We start from the raw sequence: 18,866 nt of genomic DNA on the forward strand, positions 1-18,866 counted from the left end.
AGGGAGAAAAATACATAAAATGTATCATAAATCAAATATGTGTGCTGTGAAGGAAACATTAAGTGGAGTGTAAATTACATTGCCTATTACCAAGTTTAATTCTTATAATGTAGGATAAGAAAAAATAAAAAAAGAATGAAAATTGTTTCTAAGGCCATTTTAGTTAATGCTTTCATGAGAACAACCAGGAAAAAGGCAAGATATTGAAAAAAAGAAAAAAGGGATTAAAGAACCCCCAAAAACTCAATTAAAATGCTTATTGAAACTAAAATTTCTTAGAATGAAATAAACTAGCTACATGTAGTGTGCAAGAATTTCATTTCAAACTGTGTATGTAATACAGAACAGTCAGTTGTGTTAAGTGAGCTTATGTTTTGAGGGAGAGCTGCCATAGGTAAATTGCAGTTTCTTCCAAAAGCACCTAACTAGAGGGTGGTTTTTTTTGCATGTCCAGACATATAACTTGAGAAAAGTGGTCTTTTTGAAAAATGTTTTTAATTATTCTTCACAATTTTTTTTTCCTTCAGAAAACAGAAGATAGGCATGTTTCTTAGTGCTCCACACTGATGTGGTGAAGTTTAGCAGTGAATGTCTTTATTTTTACACCGACTGAATTGTGAGCCTGCTGTTGTCCTGAGGGTAATGCAGCAGAAAGCATTTTTGTTTGTTTTGACAGAAATGATTTCTTGTTAAGAAAATAAAGTTTCCTTCTTCTGTTGTAATCTTGTAGGTGTAGAGCACACACCCTGGCAGTGAGCTGTTGGGAGATGTGGCGGCTCACCGGTAATGAGAAGCCAGTTTGAGCTCAGTACACATGGTTGGACTGGGTATAACCTAGTGAGATTATCAACAGAGCTTTCAGTTACAATTGAAACTTGTGTTTATAAAGACCTTTGTGTAGCACAAAATGAATTAAAACAAAAAAGCCAGTAATTTGTTTTTATGTAGACTACCAGATGGTAATTACTGTAGCAGATTTAGTTGTCTGGAATAGATTCAAACCAGTGACCCAGAGGTGTTTAATTTCTTGGCATTTTTTCCTCAGGTTTTCTTTTAATCCATGATCACAATTCAACACCTGTTTTGAGATGGTTCAGCTTTGGCCTTAAACGGATTGGCAATGTGTCATTAAACTCAAGAGGCTTTGCCAGCAGGGCATCTCCTTTGGCAAGTTAGCTTCCAAGCAAGATTTGATTAGGTCAGCAAATGTATTTGTGAGTTGTTTCTGTCGTCACATGTGACTTTATATCAAATTGTGTGAGATTAAAATGAAATTTATTGCATTTAATAACATATGCCTTAAAAAATATTCAAGTCAGTAAGGTTAAATATCTCTCTATTTCCCAGCTTTACAAGGTTTTGAGGGTTTTGACATGTTCCAATTTACTGTACAGATCCACTGTTAGTATAATTTGTGGGGAGCGAGCAATTGCAGGATGTGTGGCACAAGTGATTGCCCATTTGCTCTGTTTCTTGCTATTTCACAGCTGTTGGGAGAACCAAAGTAAGGCTGAAGCTCTTGACCCTGAGGTCAACTAGAAGCTTAGAAGCAGGTCAGAGGAGAGTGGATGGTAAAAGAAGTATTCTGGGTGTATGCAAGTGAGCAAAAATAATTTGTGTCTAACAGGGTACCGCTTGAGGCTCTGGAGGAAAAATGTGCTGCAAAAATACTAAAAGCTGTAAATAAATGTAAGACAGTAAAGAAATTTGTTTTTAATTGCCTGCTCTGCTATGGCAGCTTCTTTGTATCACTGTAACTCTACATGTCCTACCACATGAGTGTGAGTAGCTCATGTGTATGAGGCAATATTGGCTCTCAATTATTGCTCCTGGTCTGGTGTGGTATGAGGCTTCATGGGGTGTGAAATGGGTCCCAGAGAGACCTTGCAGCACTGACCTCTGCTTCCCCTTCTGGCTGCCTTTGTCTCACCACGGGGCACATGGAATTCCCAGCAGAGACTGCAGTGGCACAGCCAGCTGCTGGTTGCATGGGGCTTGGGAACCACACCACAACTGCCCACGGCTGTACGCAGCTGAGGAGCCTCCCCACAGCTGGGATTATTCTACAGGCAAAGCATGATTTTTTTATTATAAAGGAGGAAGTAATGCAATTCCTATTTGTTTACTAGGTTGCCCTTGGGCAAAAAGGTAAAAATGCCAAAGAAAATTATAAATCATAATGTTTAACTCTTTTTTTAAACATTATTTCTTACCATAACACATTGATATCACTAGTACAGAATCCTCTCCAAAGATTATTTTTGCTTTGGTTTAATGGCTGGAATTTTTATTGCATAGAAATAGCAAATTGAAGGTGGGCTGGTGGAGTAAATTTAATTTTACTCCTTTTTTCTCTCTTTTTAATATAAATTGCATATAATAATACTGTGCTCAAAAAGACAAAAAATTGGTTCAATAGCTCCATGAAAATATTTTTAATGTAGTAGAAATTAATCCATAGAAAATTATTTCAGTATACTGACTTTAAGTATGCTTGTGAGAAAGAGTTCACTTAAGTGTGAATTTTGTTTCTATCAGTCCCCAAAGAACTACAATGTGAACTGTTTCTATCACAAAATCTGAAATTAAAATTCTCATACAGCAAGTTGTTTCAAGTTGTTTGCTTTCTTTCTGATAATCTACAGTTTCTTTTGAGGTAGACCAGAAAGCCAGGAGGATTTAATATTTATTGGAGGGGGAAATACCCAAACAACGAAAACCCAAAAACCACAAAGCAAACAAACAAACAAAGCCTTATCACCCTCCCCAAAAATCAAGGAGAAACCAAAATTACTAAGTCTTACTCAGAATGGAAGTTTTTACTTCTAGAATTAGTACAGTTTGAATAAATGAATTATCTCTTGATTTAAAAGCAACCAAGAAACAAACAAAAAACACCTCAAACCCAACCAAGACCTTAATCCTTAAAACAAACAAATGAAAGAAACCCTTGAAAGTTCAGTATCAGGAATTTCTGTATTTCTGCATAACTCAGGCTCAGCTTTGTCTGGGCAATCTCAATTTAATATCATGAGATGATACTGATATAAAGAGAGAAACTATATTTTCAAGAATTTTTTAGTATTCTTCATTTTTACTTGTGATTAAATATGATGGTAATCACAGGATTTTCCTATATATGGCAGTTTAAATATAATTTGGAAATACTAATAGCAGAATTTTGCATTTCAAATACATTCTTTCTTTCATTCTGCTCCTTTCTGGAAAGTATATATATGAATTTATAGTATAGTAAACCAGCATATATCAGCCCTCTTCTCTATTCTTTGTACTTAACTAATTACATGTTATGCTGCTTTAGTGGTGGGAAGAAATAATGTATTTGTTTTGATTTTTTTTTTAAACATCCTAAATTCCTGCAAATGAGAACATATTTCTTATTAGATAAAGTGGAGTTTTAGTTAGAACTGTTTCAAGCTTTGTATTTATGTCTCTTTTCTCTGTATCTTTCCACCCCAGAAGTATGAAAATAGTGCTTTTCTTACGTCTATTATGTGTTGAAGGTGAAGTATACATTAAGTATAAAATGTTGATGTTTTGAGATATAAAATTGTTATGGAATCATGGGGAAGGAACATTAGATTGGAAGAGACTGTGTCTGTATTGACAGTGTCTTTAGGGCCCTAAAATGCTTGTATTGAGATAAAATGACTGCTTAAATTTATCACTTCGGAAAAGTAAAAAATCTGAGCATAAACCTATTTTGAAATACTTAACACTACCAAAACTGGTTATTCTTGAAAGCAAATATTCCTGTTTACGCTGATTGAAAGCTAATTGAAGAGTGAATTGAAAGGAGTTTATTTACATTAAGGCAGAACTTTTCACCAAAGAACTTCCTATGTTAAATGGTTTTCCAGTGTTTTTTCATTTTGACCTATAAGGTCCAATTCGCATAAAATTTGTGTCTGTGGTTAAAGTCTTTACTCAGGTACGCCTTTTAATTTTCCTTTACAACCTGTAGAGCCATTCTTATTTTTTTTGTGGGAAGTATTTGATTTTCAAATCTTCAAAATCCATTTTGAGTTCAGCTTTTTGTTGTTTTTTTTTTTTTCTTTATATATATACATTTATGCATGCTTCAAAATGTGCAGTTTCCCCTTTTTTTGTTATTATGGTACTAGCCATAATAATCTTACTGATAAGACAGATGCTGCCTTTGTTACCTGCATATTATTCCATTTGTAGTGATAATCCATTCTATATCTATAAAGCAACAATACTACCATATTTCATTTACGTGCTTCTAACTAGTTTTCTTTGTTGTTCAGCTATTGTGTCTCATTTTCATCCGAACCACATTTCCAATTGTTCTGTGATTGACATGCTGGAGAGATTGACAGTTACCCCCTAGTGCCTGCTGTCTGGAGATCCCACAAGCAATAATGGATTTTACACCAGAATTTAGCATCAAATATTGGCTTTCAGTGTAAAATGGGTTAAATTTAAATGCCAGTTAATTGTAGCCATTTTGAAATCATAGCCTTAAACAAAAGTGGTTTTTTGGATATCCATAAGTCTGAGTCTTGTTTATGCCACGCAACCCAAATGTCTCAAACTCAGCAGAAAAGAACTATTGCATTTATGGCTGTTTCTGTTTCTTAAGTTTTCAAGTAGGCCAAACCTCAAGAGTACAAAGGAAATTTCCAGTATGGTAGGGAATTCTTATTTCAGGTAAACCAAAAAGAGAAGCAGTGCTGAAACTTATTTTGTAATTCAAATATGTCTCCTCAAAGCCTACATATCTGCTGTTAATGCTAACTCCTGTAACTACACTTTTTTTTAAGCCAGAACTCTGCTTAAAAAAACCCCCGTTTTTCTAATCCTAAAAGTATTAGCATGTGAGATGGTCTCTTCTGTTACAGTCCAGGAGCAAAAAGTTATGTAAACCATTTAAAATTACTTTTGTGTGCAGAGATTTCCTACATAAAGCTAGCAAAAAAAAACCCCAACAAAACCAAAATGATCTATTTCCTGTACCCGGGGGGGAGGGAGAAAAAGTAAGAAGAGGTGTTTTGGAAAGAGGTGAAACTTTACTCATCTTTTTTTGGGAATTTGTCAGAGTTGTTTTTCAAACATCCTGACCTTATCAGTGAGATGTCTCCAAACCACTACAAAGTTCTGCTCAGAGCTTGATTCCTGTCATGTGTTTTCCAGCCTCCTTCAAGTAGCTTTGAAAGGGTAGATGCAGCTGTAACATGAAGAACAACTATTTTATTTTTGTAGGGAGAATGAGATGATTTCTACCATTAGAGTCAGCAATAATGACTGCTTAGCTCTGATTTTTCTTTTCAAGATTTCTTAAGGTGTCTTATTTCATGTTGATGATACCAGGTTTTGTTTAAATATAGTTGAAATTATAAAAAATTTACTACCATTTTACAATACATTCTGCATTCAAATTTAAGTTGCACTTTATCTGTAAAATGCAGTACTGTTAGTGTTATAAGACCAAAAAGTATTTTTGGGTAAAAAGATCTAAGATTAGGTCTATCTAGTGCTATAATTATTTTTTGTGTAATACAGTAGACATTCTGCATGCGTGATAAATAACAATTTCTCTATTTCAGCATTTCTGTAATCGATTCTTTGTTTTTGAATTGGTATAGAAATCTCTTAAACGGGTGAGAGTAAGAAAACTCTCTATTTTTCCTACTTCAGCAGTCTGGTTGTTCATATTGGAAAGGTTTCAACAGAAAGCCATAATTATTCATTCATCAGATTTTGGAAAGATGTACCTTAGTGTGTGTATGTGTGACAGGACTTCTAGTTTTATGTGTACATTTGCTTTATGGATTTCAGATTAGAATCTAATCCTTGGAGAAAAAAAAGTGTATTTTCAACACTTTAATAACAGAGTAGAAGTTGGTTTAAAAAAAAGGGAGGAACAAGTTGGCACATGCAGTTAGTGTTACCTTAATGAGTTCACATTAAGATGATTGCTGCCTAGCAGTTGCCTTTGTTTGTCCCTGTGCACGCTACTCTAATTAAAAACATCTCTTTCTCCCTTGAACTTCCAGATTGCTGATTTAAGCAAAGGGGGTGCATGGTCTATGCAAAGCTGTAGGTAGTTTCTCTAACCACTTTGCTTTTCAGATTGTCAATGAGCATCATAGTCTAAAATATCAATGCTATTACATTCGAGCCTTTATTACACAAATTCTATGGTTTAGACTGAAAATTGCTGTAACTCAAGGAAACAAATATATCTTAATTTTTTTTTTGTGAGGTTAAGTGAGAACTTAAAACAGAGCCATTGCAATTACTTGTTTGTATAAGGATGCTAATGCCATTGCAACATTTTCTTAAAGGATGCCAGACAATTATATGTAGAATATAAAGAAACAAAAATGAAGGCGAAAGAAGATGCCCTGGCTAAGGCTGAACTTGAAACACTTCAGAGTGAGTTTTTACCGCTGTCTTAATAAACAAAGATGTAATACGATATAGCTTCTACATTGGATGTATATGAACAAACACTTTTCTAACCTTCTAAAATACATGCTTTATATATTTCTCTACTGCTGTTAAATTTAAATAAGCTTTTAATTTTGGGGGTAATTTTGCAGTAGACTGCTGGTTTGCTCCTATAGAAACATACAACTCAGGTGATCAGTTAGATCAAGAAGATCATAACTTGCTAGAAATGTTGCTTTATGGGAGGGGAAAATCTCAAATGTACTGTATATTTTCAGAATTGACATTCGGGTTTTTGAGCATTTTTGTATTCTCGTTGTTTGTAAATATTTTTTAAATAATGTGTTTAGTAATTCTGTTATGCATATTGAGTTGATTTTTGTGATAGAAAGTGACAATAATTTGAATTTCCAGAAGGATGAATGCAGACTTCAGAGGTGGATTTGTGCTATTGTTCAAATAAATGCTTTAAGTTTTTTTACTCTTATAAAAGACCAGAGAAGGCAATTAACATTTCCTTTAATAGAGCATTCAGAATAATTATAGGTGACTTTTTCTTCTTTCAGTTATTTGCTTTTGACAATGATTAAACCTACCCTCTTCTGAAGGCAGTTTTAACAGTTTTTTGTCCGTGTTTGTATGTGCATGCTTGCTTTATTTACTGTACTTAAGTGCATGCTTTTAAGTTCCTTTATTCTGACAAGTGCATTGAGTGCTTTGTGATAATTTGGTAGCTTGGAATAAGCATAAGCCTTTAGGTACTTAAAATACAGCTGCATTATATATATTTACAAAATAGCTTAATTCTGTAAAATCAGTGAAGAGATCCAGTTCCAGCAATAATTCCCAACTTACCAGTAGCTGAATCTGTTTTGGGAAAATGGATAGCATTCAGCATCTCAGTGAGCATCATGGAACCAGGCCAAATCTAGCAAAATAGTGCATTTAATGCTTGTTAGGAAGGCCTGCCATTATGTTTGAGATACCTACCACAAAATGGGTCCTTGAAAAGGGTCTTGACTCGGGTTATTAAAAACTTGTTAAATTGTCAGATAGTAATGTATTACCATTGTTCAAAATAGCAGGCATGCATTCCTCATTGAAACCTGTGAACTACTGTGAGTTTTAAAAGGACTAGTTTTTGAAAACAGAAGTGCAAATGAAAGTGTAAAGTTGTTAACATCATATTGTGTACGTTCCTGTGTGTCACTGAAAGGCCACATGTGAAGTTTTAAGCATTTCCCTGCTGCCAGGTGTGTTGTGAGAGTCACTTTTTTTGTTGTTACCTCCAGTAGCAGTGCCCACCCCTGAGAGACACAAGTGTGGGCTTCTAAGTCACTTTTGACCTCTCATAGAAGCACCACCCTGTCCCCTGTCACACTGCTGGGTGCACCACGGTGTGGCTGCCATGTCTGCCAGGTGACCCAGTGTCACTGTGACAGGGGCCAGTCCTCACCAGTCTCACTGGCTGGCATCCTGCCCTCCCATCGTAGGCTTGCTGGCACAGAGCAAAGAGGATTGAGAATCACCACCTGTAATTAGCAGAGTTTGAGATTTGGCATGGAATTATTTGGTCAGCCATAGCAGTGATATAGCTGGACAGCAGAATGAGCTGTCAGTTACCTTTTTTTCTAATAAGTAAAACTCCCAAGAGAGAAGCAAGAGATGCATCCATGTTACTGTAGGCAAAAAAAAAAAAAAATTATATAATTTTTAACTGAAGCTTGCATGCAAGGCATCTGCTAAATTTGCTTATTTCATTATGTTGCTCTGCATTGTCACATCACAATTAGCATAGAAAGGTTGTAAATCACCAAATGTGCATTTTGTTTGCCCCCATTCTTCTTAATTTTAGACACTATCTCTGGGATGCGAGGTCATAATAAAGGTTCTGTCTATTTAATTGAGTAAACATATATCTCATGCTGATTAGCATTAGCTGTTTTACAGTGCTTGGTTTTTTTTCATGCCCTAATTGCTAGTTTGCCCCCTTGTCTGTCTGCTTTCCTGCTGAAACTGTGCAGTATTCTGTAGGCAGCTTGAACTAAAACCAGAGTAAGGTACTGGAGGAGAAAAATGTAGTTTGCTGAACAGGAAGGAGAGGACTGTATTGAGATGTTATTAAAGTTCTATTTTTGGGAAGGAGTATGAAAAGATAATTTCTTGGGAAGTTAATATTACACACTTTTGATTTATTTTTCTGGCACTTTTGCAGTGTTTCTTATCACTTCTCAACCCATCCAAAACTGTTGTTACTACCTTAATAAATTATAGCAACTTTGCTTTACAAAAATAGAGCAACTTATAACACAGCACATTAGGTTTCTAGGAAATAGGATTTAGTAGGAATTAACAGAGAGATGTGTATTTTAGGCACAAAAGTAGAAATGGTTTGCGTTACATTTTCTGATGCATTTTTCACATTTAGATGTAAGAACATAAAGTTTTATTTTTAAATGGAAGTGCTTTAATTAATAAACTTTCTTCCAACTTCTCCCTCTTCTGTCACGTCACATGTGTGATCCCTGCATCAGGGACTGGTTCTTTCCCAATGGATAACCCTGTTCCTTGTAGTCATGGGATGTAAAGTACAGTAGGTATTAGCTGCACTTGAATAGGCATTACTAAACTAAGATGACATAGGCATACAATCAGGACAATTGCTCCATTTTTAAATTTAAATTGCAAGGTTTCAGTACTTACCAGGACAAATTCTAGCTGTTTTTGCATGAAGTACTACTTCTAATGATGTCAATTTTGGGGGGGAAACACATCTATTAGCTTTGGCCATTCTCTTACTTTTCATTCTTCTTAGTTTGTTTTCCCTCACATTCAGTATGAAAACTTAAATTTATTTTTAAAATATGCTTTTTTTAAAAAAGGGTGCCTGCTAAATATTGCAGGTGAATTTCTCACTGGGATCCCAGTTACAAAACATATTTGCTTTGTAAATCCAGAATTCTTGCCATGATGTATAAGGTATCTGCAGCAATCTTTAGCAGGAAACTGTTTTGTTTCTAGTTATCAACCATGTTGAATAGTATGTGTGGTTTTCTGCTTTTTCCTTACCCCCATCTTTCAAGCTTTAAGTAAAGTACGAAATTACGAGCCCCATGGCTGCTTGATGAGCTGCCTTTCTGTGTCGGGCTTTTATGATGTGATATTTATGTCTCTCCGCAGGGTCTTACAGCACTCTTACCCAAGTGCCTGCCACCAAACATCCAGAGCTGTAGTGAAACCTTTAATGCATTTGATCAGGTTTGGTTAGGCTTGGTTGGTCGCCCTTTCCTGACAGCTTGGAATACAGCATGCTGCTTACATAGCTTTTTATATAGTTTCATGAATAGGGATAGGAGATAGAGTAGGTCATTTAGTACAATGGGTTTCAGACTCTTACAGGTGAAAATCAGTGGAAAATACTGATTCTCTGACTTGTCTTACTTGACTTGTACCAATGGTGCACTTCAGCTTTGTGCTTCCTTGTTACTCAAGATACAACATTGATCAGTAAACCTTGAGATGTCTTCTGTTCTTCATGGTTTGTTCAGATAATTAATTTTGCTATTGTATAGTTATATCCTAATTTCAGTATGAAATTTCTCCTGGTTTGGCTTTCAGTTGTTCTTCATTAGCATGTTTGTGCCTAAAAAAAAAATTTATTTATCTGCAGGTTTTCTTAATACTAAGTCTTTCTTGATTCCTTAATTTCTGTGGATCTTCTGCACTTGATTTAGTTTTGCAATGTATCTAGAAGAATTGGGCCCTGGGTTTGTATATAAAGTTCCAAAGTTTGTTATCTTCTGATGATGAAATTGTGTTTCTTCTGTGGTTATTACAGAATCACAGGTTACATTAGTTCTCATTGCTCTGATAGCCCATTTTTGATTACTTGTCCACCATAACTGCAAGCCCTGATATCAAAGGTTCCTTGCCCAAAGTCCCTTTTAAGTGCAAATGTGCCATAAGGCCCTTAACTGTGTAATTTTCAAAAACACTTTTGATTTGATTGGTCCCAGGCTACCAGCCAATCCATGTTCCTACTTCTTCTTGTGCTTCCTCTTCACTTGAAGAGGAAACAATTTGAACTAAATTTATAGAATCTAGCACCCTGCTGAAGGTTACTTTCCGTCCAAATAATTGATAAGTATATTGGATAATTGTGTTTAGTATTAATCTCTGCCAAAATGCAATGTTGATATGGCTGCTCAGTAATGATTTGCTGACAGGCAGGTTCAGAGAAAATTAATTTATGCAATGCACACTTTTTTGGTTGGTGTGGGTGTGAATATTCTGATCACTTAATTGTTATCTCTGAAGCCTAATTATGGCAAACTATGTATCATCCATTTCACTGATTGTTTTGGCAGGCCTGCTGCAAGAATTTTGAACTTTCAAGCTTGTGTATTTTTCCCAGTTGTTTCAACTAGGCTTGTATGATACCTCTCCCCACAAAAATTCCTTTAGACTTTCTGGAAAATATTCTGCAAAAATACAGTGCATGAGGCTCATTTGAGAGAGGCATGCATGCTTCATTACATATTTGTTGGAAGGCAAATTAATGCTCAAATATTGGAGCCTTGTTTCTAACCCATTTGTATTTTGGAGGAATTGGAAGTTTTGGGAAGGGTAGATCTTCAGGAAAAAAGATGAAAGTCATCAAAAGCTGTAGCTTTTGAGAGATTTGTTGTAGCTGAGGATGCATTCATCCCTGAGCATGTCTTTCAGTTTGCTAAAAATAAACTAGCTTGTATGTCCCAGTACAGAAGATACATACATCTATCTCAAATTCTTGATATATTAATATAATCCCATTGACTTGGAGTATAGAAATGTGCACCTTTTTTTAAGCATATGTGTGTTTGCCCCATATTTACACTGATATTGAGCATAATTTGCTCCATTTTGTCAGGAGACTGTCAAAACCTTTGTACATTTTTTTTCCAGACTTCTGGGTTCTTTGTGTTCTGTCTGACTGTGTTACTATATGTGTAAGTGAATTTCTCTCTTGTCATGTTTTCAATAAATTTTAATGTCATAAATGCTTTGGTTGTCTTTCATAGTTACATAGGTAAGAGTTGAAAAAAGAAATCTCAGTGCAGTATCTTACTGATTTGCCCAAAAGATGTTTGCTGTCTTTTTGTGTGGTCATATTTCTTGCTTACTAATGCATAAGGTATCAGGTAATTTGTCCCTTTCATTTTCAAGATATCGCTGTCTTTTTTTTTTTTTACTGTATTTGAACATGTAAAATCAACATAAATTTTTCTGAAAACTTCAAAATGCAGGACCTCTGATATATGTTATGGAAAAAGCATCACTGTTTTATTACATGGCACTTGATCATAAAGTCTAGCAGATTCCTTATCTGACAGTATCTTAATGCATGATGTATCTTAAAGCAAATGACCATTAGCTAGATATTATTAATTCTGCCGGTGATAAAATTAATGTAGTAACAAGGTGGAAGAACTAATGAGGAAGTGTCTGATTATATGCAAGTAATTGATTAGACTTCAAAACTCACACCATGGCACCATAAACTAGTAAAATGTAGAGCCAGTAGAAGAATAGTATTGGAGGCCTTTAGAAACATAAAATTTTGTACTTCAAGGGAGTTAGCTAACTGTTTTCTGTAATGTCTGAGCATCCCAGTGATAGGTGTATTTATATGCTGTTCGAACATAGGGGGTGTAACTGCATCTCTCTTTTTTGTAAATCTTAAGTTGTTAAATACACATTTGATTTTATTCTTCTGATAAAAAACTCTATAGTTCTGAAGGTGGAAAATACTTCTAGAAAATTAGGGTTTTTTCAGTATGAATTCAGAAAATGATAAAACCAAATCCCTTCTAAAAAAGACTAGAACTCTCTAAAAGTTATGAGTCACGTAAAATACTGATCAGTTGACATGGGACTGGTAGATATCAAACAATTTCCATTGTGCTTATGATCTTGGATTCCATATGCACAAAAACCAAATTCCATTTGTTTTTTTAATTCTATTTAATAGACTCAAAAGGTTGCTACACTGTAATTTGGCAATAAAAGGACATTATCTTCCCAGAAAATAGTAATGAGGGCAAGCTTTTAATTTACCCTGTTGAAGTCAGGCTCTGTTTTACCAAGATTGTTTTCTCTCCCTGTGTTTAGTTGTATGAATGCCAGTACCTCTGGTTGTAGTGGAGGTTTGCTGGATATTGGTGCCCACATAGGGCACTTTCGTCTGACTGGGTCTCCAGCAGATACTGAGCTCATTGTCACAGAACTGAGAGGAACCTAGGAAGTCATTACTGAATGTTTTTCCTGCATTTAGTTAGGTTGGTGTGTAACGATATTAAAACAATATTTGAGACTGGATGAGAAAAATGTCTTTTTAAAGTCTGTTCTGTTATAGTAGATGGCCTAAACCAGTACCATTAGAAAATGACACTAAATATTAAGGGAACGCTTGTATTTCAAAACTGAATCACAGCTGCAGTTGTCACTACTATCAGCACGATCAAACACATCCTTGCTTTAGGTTGTGGTGGTGGGCAGCTGCACCAACTTCCTGGCTGTCTGTCAAGTCTTAGGAGATACAGGATTCACCTGTCTAGGCATCATCTAGTGTTAGGAAAACCTGATCCATGTTCTCTTCGGGGCAAAGTGCCTGGTCAGGTTGGGAATGTCTTTTAGGCTGCCAATTGAATTGCTGATAGTGGAAAGATAACATGAAGGAGGGAGGTTTTCTTCCTGAGTATCTCCTGTAGAATTCTGTTTTTTTGTGTGAAATAGTTCCAGTGGTCTATTTTGCATTCTCCATATTTACCTGAAAGAGCACCAGTGCTTGGCTCCCTTAATTTGAGGCTTCATAACACTAAACATAACTTCTGAACTTCCTCTGTCTAAAATACTTTAAGTTGTTACCATTAAACTGTTTTTATGTGCTTTCCTGTTCTAAAAAGTAGCTGTGAAAATTCTGAGTTGAAACTGTTCTTGATGGGTTATTGGGAGCCCTATGGCAAAGGTGCTGTGACTTCAATTCTATCTATTTTTTAAATTCAATATGACAGCCATTGTGGTATCAAGAGATATGCTGAACTCCTTCATCTTTTATGTAAACCCATGGGAGACAGTAGAGATAAGGTTTTTTAATTATGGTTGAGTGCTTGTTTGAGGTTGTACAGCCATCTTCTCTAGGTGGGATTTCTCGTTCCTTTGTAGTCAGCAAACAGGAGGGTGTCTTATCTATGTTAGGTCTTCCTCTGTCACTTAACTCCCTGAAGAAAGCCTAGATACTGTCTTTGATACCTCATTTTAAAGTGGAGCACAATGTCCTCTGGAAATAGTTACATAATTACTTCCAAAACTACAGCAAGAGTCTAGATGACCTATTCCAGGCTATGCTCTTCATTTTAAGTGTTGGTTAGAACCATTCAAACTTTAACTATTTGCATATTTTGAGAGTGAAAATTAATAAGCAGTAGCTGATGGGGTGCAAGATTCAGGAAAAGCCAACTGTCATGGGGTGTCTCCACTGTTAAGTAATTCCAAGTGAAGACACAGAGTGTGCTTGATTATTTCGAGGGATTGAAATGAAATCGTGAAAATTGTCACTAAAGTTAACTTCCTAGAATATTTTTGCTGGTATCAGTGTTTGCAATGAAGAGCTGGTAAAGCTATTGTTACTTATCCATACAAATCTTAACAGATTCTAGAAGCTGTTATATGTGGCAGTTTTGGAGTAAAATGGAATCACATATTTAATATATGTGATTTGATGATAAAATTTACCTTTTGAAATAAACAAAAAAAATCTTTACTAATATCTGCATAGTGAGACAAATGATGGTATTACACTTCTGAATTTTCACTTAATTTTGAGGAGTACCTGTCCTTTCATTGTATTTTCTACACATCCCTACAGAAGGATGCTAAAATATCCAAATACAAATTTTAACTTAATATTTCATTTACTGAAATTTGACAGGAAAAGTTTAGGATTCTATATAAAAACAGATCTCTGAACAACATGCAGTGAAATTCTGAACAGTGAAAAGTTTAAAAGCTCATTCATCATCCTGTTAGACTTTAAGATCTCTATGACTTTTCTCTTCATTTTGGACTTGGAACAGTTCTCTATCCCTTTATTTTCTTAAATACTCAGTTCCTAGGGTTTGTCAAATCTGCAGTCTTTTTACTGTGCTGTTTCTGTACATATACTATTAGGAAAAGAAATTATGCTTTGGAGTCTGTAGGGAACAGTCCTCTGTCTTTAGGAATTTTTTAAAGGTTTCCATTAAAAACAGATTTTTCTCCTCTGAAGAATTAGGGCGTGGTTGTAAAGGCAGATAAGCTGATCAGACAAGTGTGGTTCTTCTTTTCCTTGCCCACCGCCTTTAAATGATGTGGATTTTTTTCTATTTGTTTGAGTATTAAGAGTAGCTTTCTACTTGCTTAGTAAATGGAAGTAGTTTGCGGAATGATTGGGTGATTGTAGAAACACAATAGGAGGGAGAGGAGCACAAAGATATGCAGTGGAGAGTGAAAAGGTGGAGTCAAATGTAGAACTTCCCTCTTGGTTACAGTGGGGTATTAGATCAACTCCTTCAGTTTAGGAACATTTAGTCATTGTGAATACGGCATATTTTGAAAACAAGAGGAAGAGCCAGAAGAGTCCCCTGGACACACCTGAGGTATCTGGATGCTTTCTGAGTGTTCAAGTGTCTTTCTGCTCCTCATTTTGTTTTTCCTAGAGTTCTGTCAGTTGTCCATTTTAAAGCTTGCTTTTGAGATCATCTTATGTAGTGGAGGCATTTTTAGGTGCTGGGGCTTAGGTTGTGATCTTTCTTTTCTTTCTCACGAGTTTGCAGCTCCCATTTAATACCATTTGAAGGGCAGAGAGAGCAGAAAACAGTAATCAGTGTTAGAAATGAGGTCCAACATTTTAATCTTCCTAAATGTGTAAGAGTTAGAACAGAGCTATTTGTGGTTGGAGAAATCTGAGAATAGAGAAGCCATCTGTTGACTCAGAAGCTTCTACTTAACATAGCTGACCATAAAGTAGCACAGAATTGTCTAAAATTCACCTGTCTACTGTTGCCAATTTCTCTGAAGCTGGCTGGATTTTAGAATCTTTTAACGGCTCCTGTGCTTTTGCCTGAACTAATCTTCTTTGCCAAGTGGTGTAGCAGTAGGAAGAGCTAACTCATCTGCCCCTTTCCAGCATAGTTCAGATGGAAGAGGGGTTAAGTGGGTGCATTGGAATTTACTTCCAATAAAAATAAAAATATTATGCAAAACTCTGATTCTCTTTTTAACAAAGAAATTGAAGGCACTTCCTTAGTGGAAATTTTAAGATAGGATTAAGAGATGAGGAGCTAAACCTGCTTCTGAATTATGCATGCCTGCAGTACTAGTAGCGTTACTTTTTCTTCTTTTTTACTTTTGTATAGAAGAGAAGAAGCCTAAAGTCAAGAAACCAAAATTAGAATTCCCTGTATACACAGCTCTGGAATCAAGTGTGTATGTACCATCTTATGATCATGGAGCTTCAATCGAAGAGATTGAGGAACAGATGGATGATTGGTTGGGAGGCAGGAACAGAACCCAGAAGAAGAAGGTAGGTTCAAAATCTTTCCTGTTATATATTTAAAATGTTGATTCATTTCTTTGCCTCTCAAGAAAACAGAATACTGTGTGTCTACCACCACAATATTCATATACTATTAAAGTGTAGAGACATATTAATTGTCTGACAGAGATATAACAGAAAAAATTATATTAATGTTCAATGTAATTTGTGTAATGATACTGGAAATGTTGTTATAATAGGATGTAATTGATTAAGCCATATGAAAGCTCTCTATGGTTATATAAATACTATTCTTGTTCACTAGAAATTAGTAGAATGTAATGCCGTCAAGTTGTATGAGGCTTGGTTCTTTCTCTTAATTGCAGTTAATAACATTTTGCTTGCAAGAACAGGTTCTTCTCTCTTAAAAGAGAAGCAAAGGAAAAAGAAAACCTCTTTGTAATATGCAGATGTATTGTCTTTTGTAGAACTGATTATGTACTTTGTGCATTTTATCTGATGCATGGAACAGTTCTAACAATTCAGTTTAGGCCTATTGTTAAGGTTCTTTCTACTCAGAGATAAGGGTTCTTTGTGGTAGTTAGTATAATTGGTTCTGGTAAATTTTATTAAATCATACTAGCTTGAAAATGTATAATCTGCACACTGGAACTGAGAATAAACATTGTAAATTAGTCTGCTGTCTTGAAAATCTGCCTTCTTTGGAAAACAGGTGAGAAGGGTGTGTTTGAAGTGAAGTTGGGTTGGTTGCATGCTTGATCATCTAGATCTCCAAACTCATCTTCCCCTCTTACAGAAATTGAGTCTGTCTTTGAATTTACATGAAAATGCAGAATGCCTATTCCATCTCTAAATTTATATCTCCTCACAAAATATATAGAACTTGTGTCTTCAGAGACACTGCTAGGAGAATTGGTTGTAGGTTCTTTTAGATGTCTTCAACAAAACTAACTTGGTTTTCTACACTTTCACCTGGATGTTCAGTATTGCATTTCATTGCTTTGATAAATTAGAGTCTTTTAAAAATCATTCTGTTACAAAAGGGGTTAACCTTTTAGGGACAATCAGGCAGTTTGTAGGTATGCTGTCTGGGTAAAATGTTTGACCTGAACAAACTGTGATGAGTTCTACTTCCTTTGCTTGACAGCTAATACGTTATCACAATGCAACATCAACATTTAATACAGTTGTGAAGGAAAACAGATTTATAAACTGCAAGTCGAAATGGAGAATATATGTCACTGGCTCCAGAAGCCTATAGGAGCCATTTGTATCTAATAGGAGAAGGGCTGTGTCATATGATTTGTAATAAGCTCACTAGGGAAATAATTGTACCACAAGTGATTTGTTCCTAACTGTCATTTGACACATTTTTCATTTTTGAAATACATATTTTTCATCACATCATGGATGTGAACTGGGTCAGCATCCCTATTCTGCCTCTAGCACAGACATGAAACCAAGTGGTGTGTAACATCCACCTCTCAGTTCCGCTTGTTTTAGGGAAAAGTTAGCCTGTCATAAATCATTTTGCTATCAGACCTTTTCTTGGGATTGTCATTCTTCACTCATAAGGATGCCCGTTAGCTTCTTTTCTCCCTTGTCTTCTGTGGTAGCTCAGAGATGTGGTCTATGTACCAGACAACATCAAAGTAGCTTGATAAAGTAGTATTCCAGGAGTAAGAAGTGGAGTTGCTTTCCCTGCTGTTGGCATCCCAAGTGCAGATGATTACAGTAATTTAATAGTGTTCATCAGCTGCTCTGAACTGTTGATATTTATACTTTAGAGGTGCCTATAATCCATGAACTAGTGTTTTGGAAATGCTGTACTGTGCAAAGTGCCTAATTTGATAGAAAGATTAGATTATGTTCAGTTCTTAGGTTGATTTATTCTTTTTGAGTACTTTGAGTTCTTTTTTTCCTTGTGATTTATTCTTTTTGATTACTGCTTTCATAGGATTTAAGTATTGAAGTAGATAAAGAATAGGCTGTAGAGAAGAAAATAGCTTCCTTCTTAGGCATTGTAAAATTATCTACCAAGGGAAAGAGAAAATGTTTTCCCTTTTTTCTTTCGTAAGGTTACATAGCTGGATGAAAACATGCTTTATAGCATTGTAAAGTTATTCTTCTGCCCAAATTTGAGAATGCACTGATCTTATGTCCATAGGGAGCTAATCTTGCCATGTTGTTACTCTTTAGTTAGAACTGAAAATTAAATGAAATAATAAAAGAAAGTAACCTATTGGGAGATAGATAATATCAGTATTGCAGAACAGAGAGGTAATTTTCCTGTATTTCTGTGTGGCAGTGATCCATCTACCTTTAGTACCTTTTTTGTATAGTTTTAATTGTAGTTTAAAAAAAATACATAACAGAAAGACTAGGTCAACTGTAAAAATAAATTTAGACAATCATATTTATGAGAGAAGGTTAAATAGTTGGAATTTTAGACCACAAAAAAGGGAGGCTGTGTGGGAATAATGGGTTACAATGCTTTTCCAGTCCATTCCAATTTTGTTTTACGTAAAATTATAATAGTTGATTATGACTTACTACCTTTCATAAATTCAGAGAGAAAGAAATACTCAATTTGCTTTGCAGCCAGGATGCTTGAATTCAGATTTGGGAACACATGTAGGTGGAGGCACATACCAAGAGCATGTTACCTATATAATTTATGAAACCTTTCCATCTATCCTGTTCTTGAACTCGCTTTCTTGGAAATAGTGTGAGCTGAGTCAGTTGTATTTGAGAGCTTGGAAATTAACCTAATGGGACTCTAGAGGCAGGGGGTTTTCTTGCTATATAGGAAATCATATACTTACCTAGGACTAAATTGCATATTTGCATAGTG

General features: G+C 35.4%; 1 protein-coding gene across 1 annotated transcript in view; it reads left to right on the forward strand.

Moving 5' to 3' along the window:
• DNAJC1 (DnaJ heat shock protein family (Hsp40) member C1) overlaps nucleotides 1-18,866 on the forward strand; it is a 107,309-nt gene that overhangs the window by 49,524 nt on the left and 38,919 nt on the right. Inside the window, exons 7-8 of the mRNA XM_030264540.4 lie at nucleotides 6,333-6,423; nucleotides 15,873-16,039. Of these exons, the coding sequence (XP_030120400.4) occupies nucleotides 6,333-6,423; nucleotides 15,873-16,039 (258 nt within the window). The remainder of the gene's footprint in view (nucleotides 1-6,332; nucleotides 6,424-15,872; nucleotides 16,040-18,866) is intronic.

The sequence above is a fragment of the Taeniopygia guttata genome, chromosome 2 (genome assembly GCF_048771995.1).
Source record: "Taeniopygia guttata chromosome 2, bTaeGut7.mat, whole genome shotgun sequence".
In the NCBI taxonomy this organism is placed as follows: Eukaryota; Metazoa; Chordata; class Aves; order Passeriformes; family Estrildidae; genus Taeniopygia; species Taeniopygia guttata.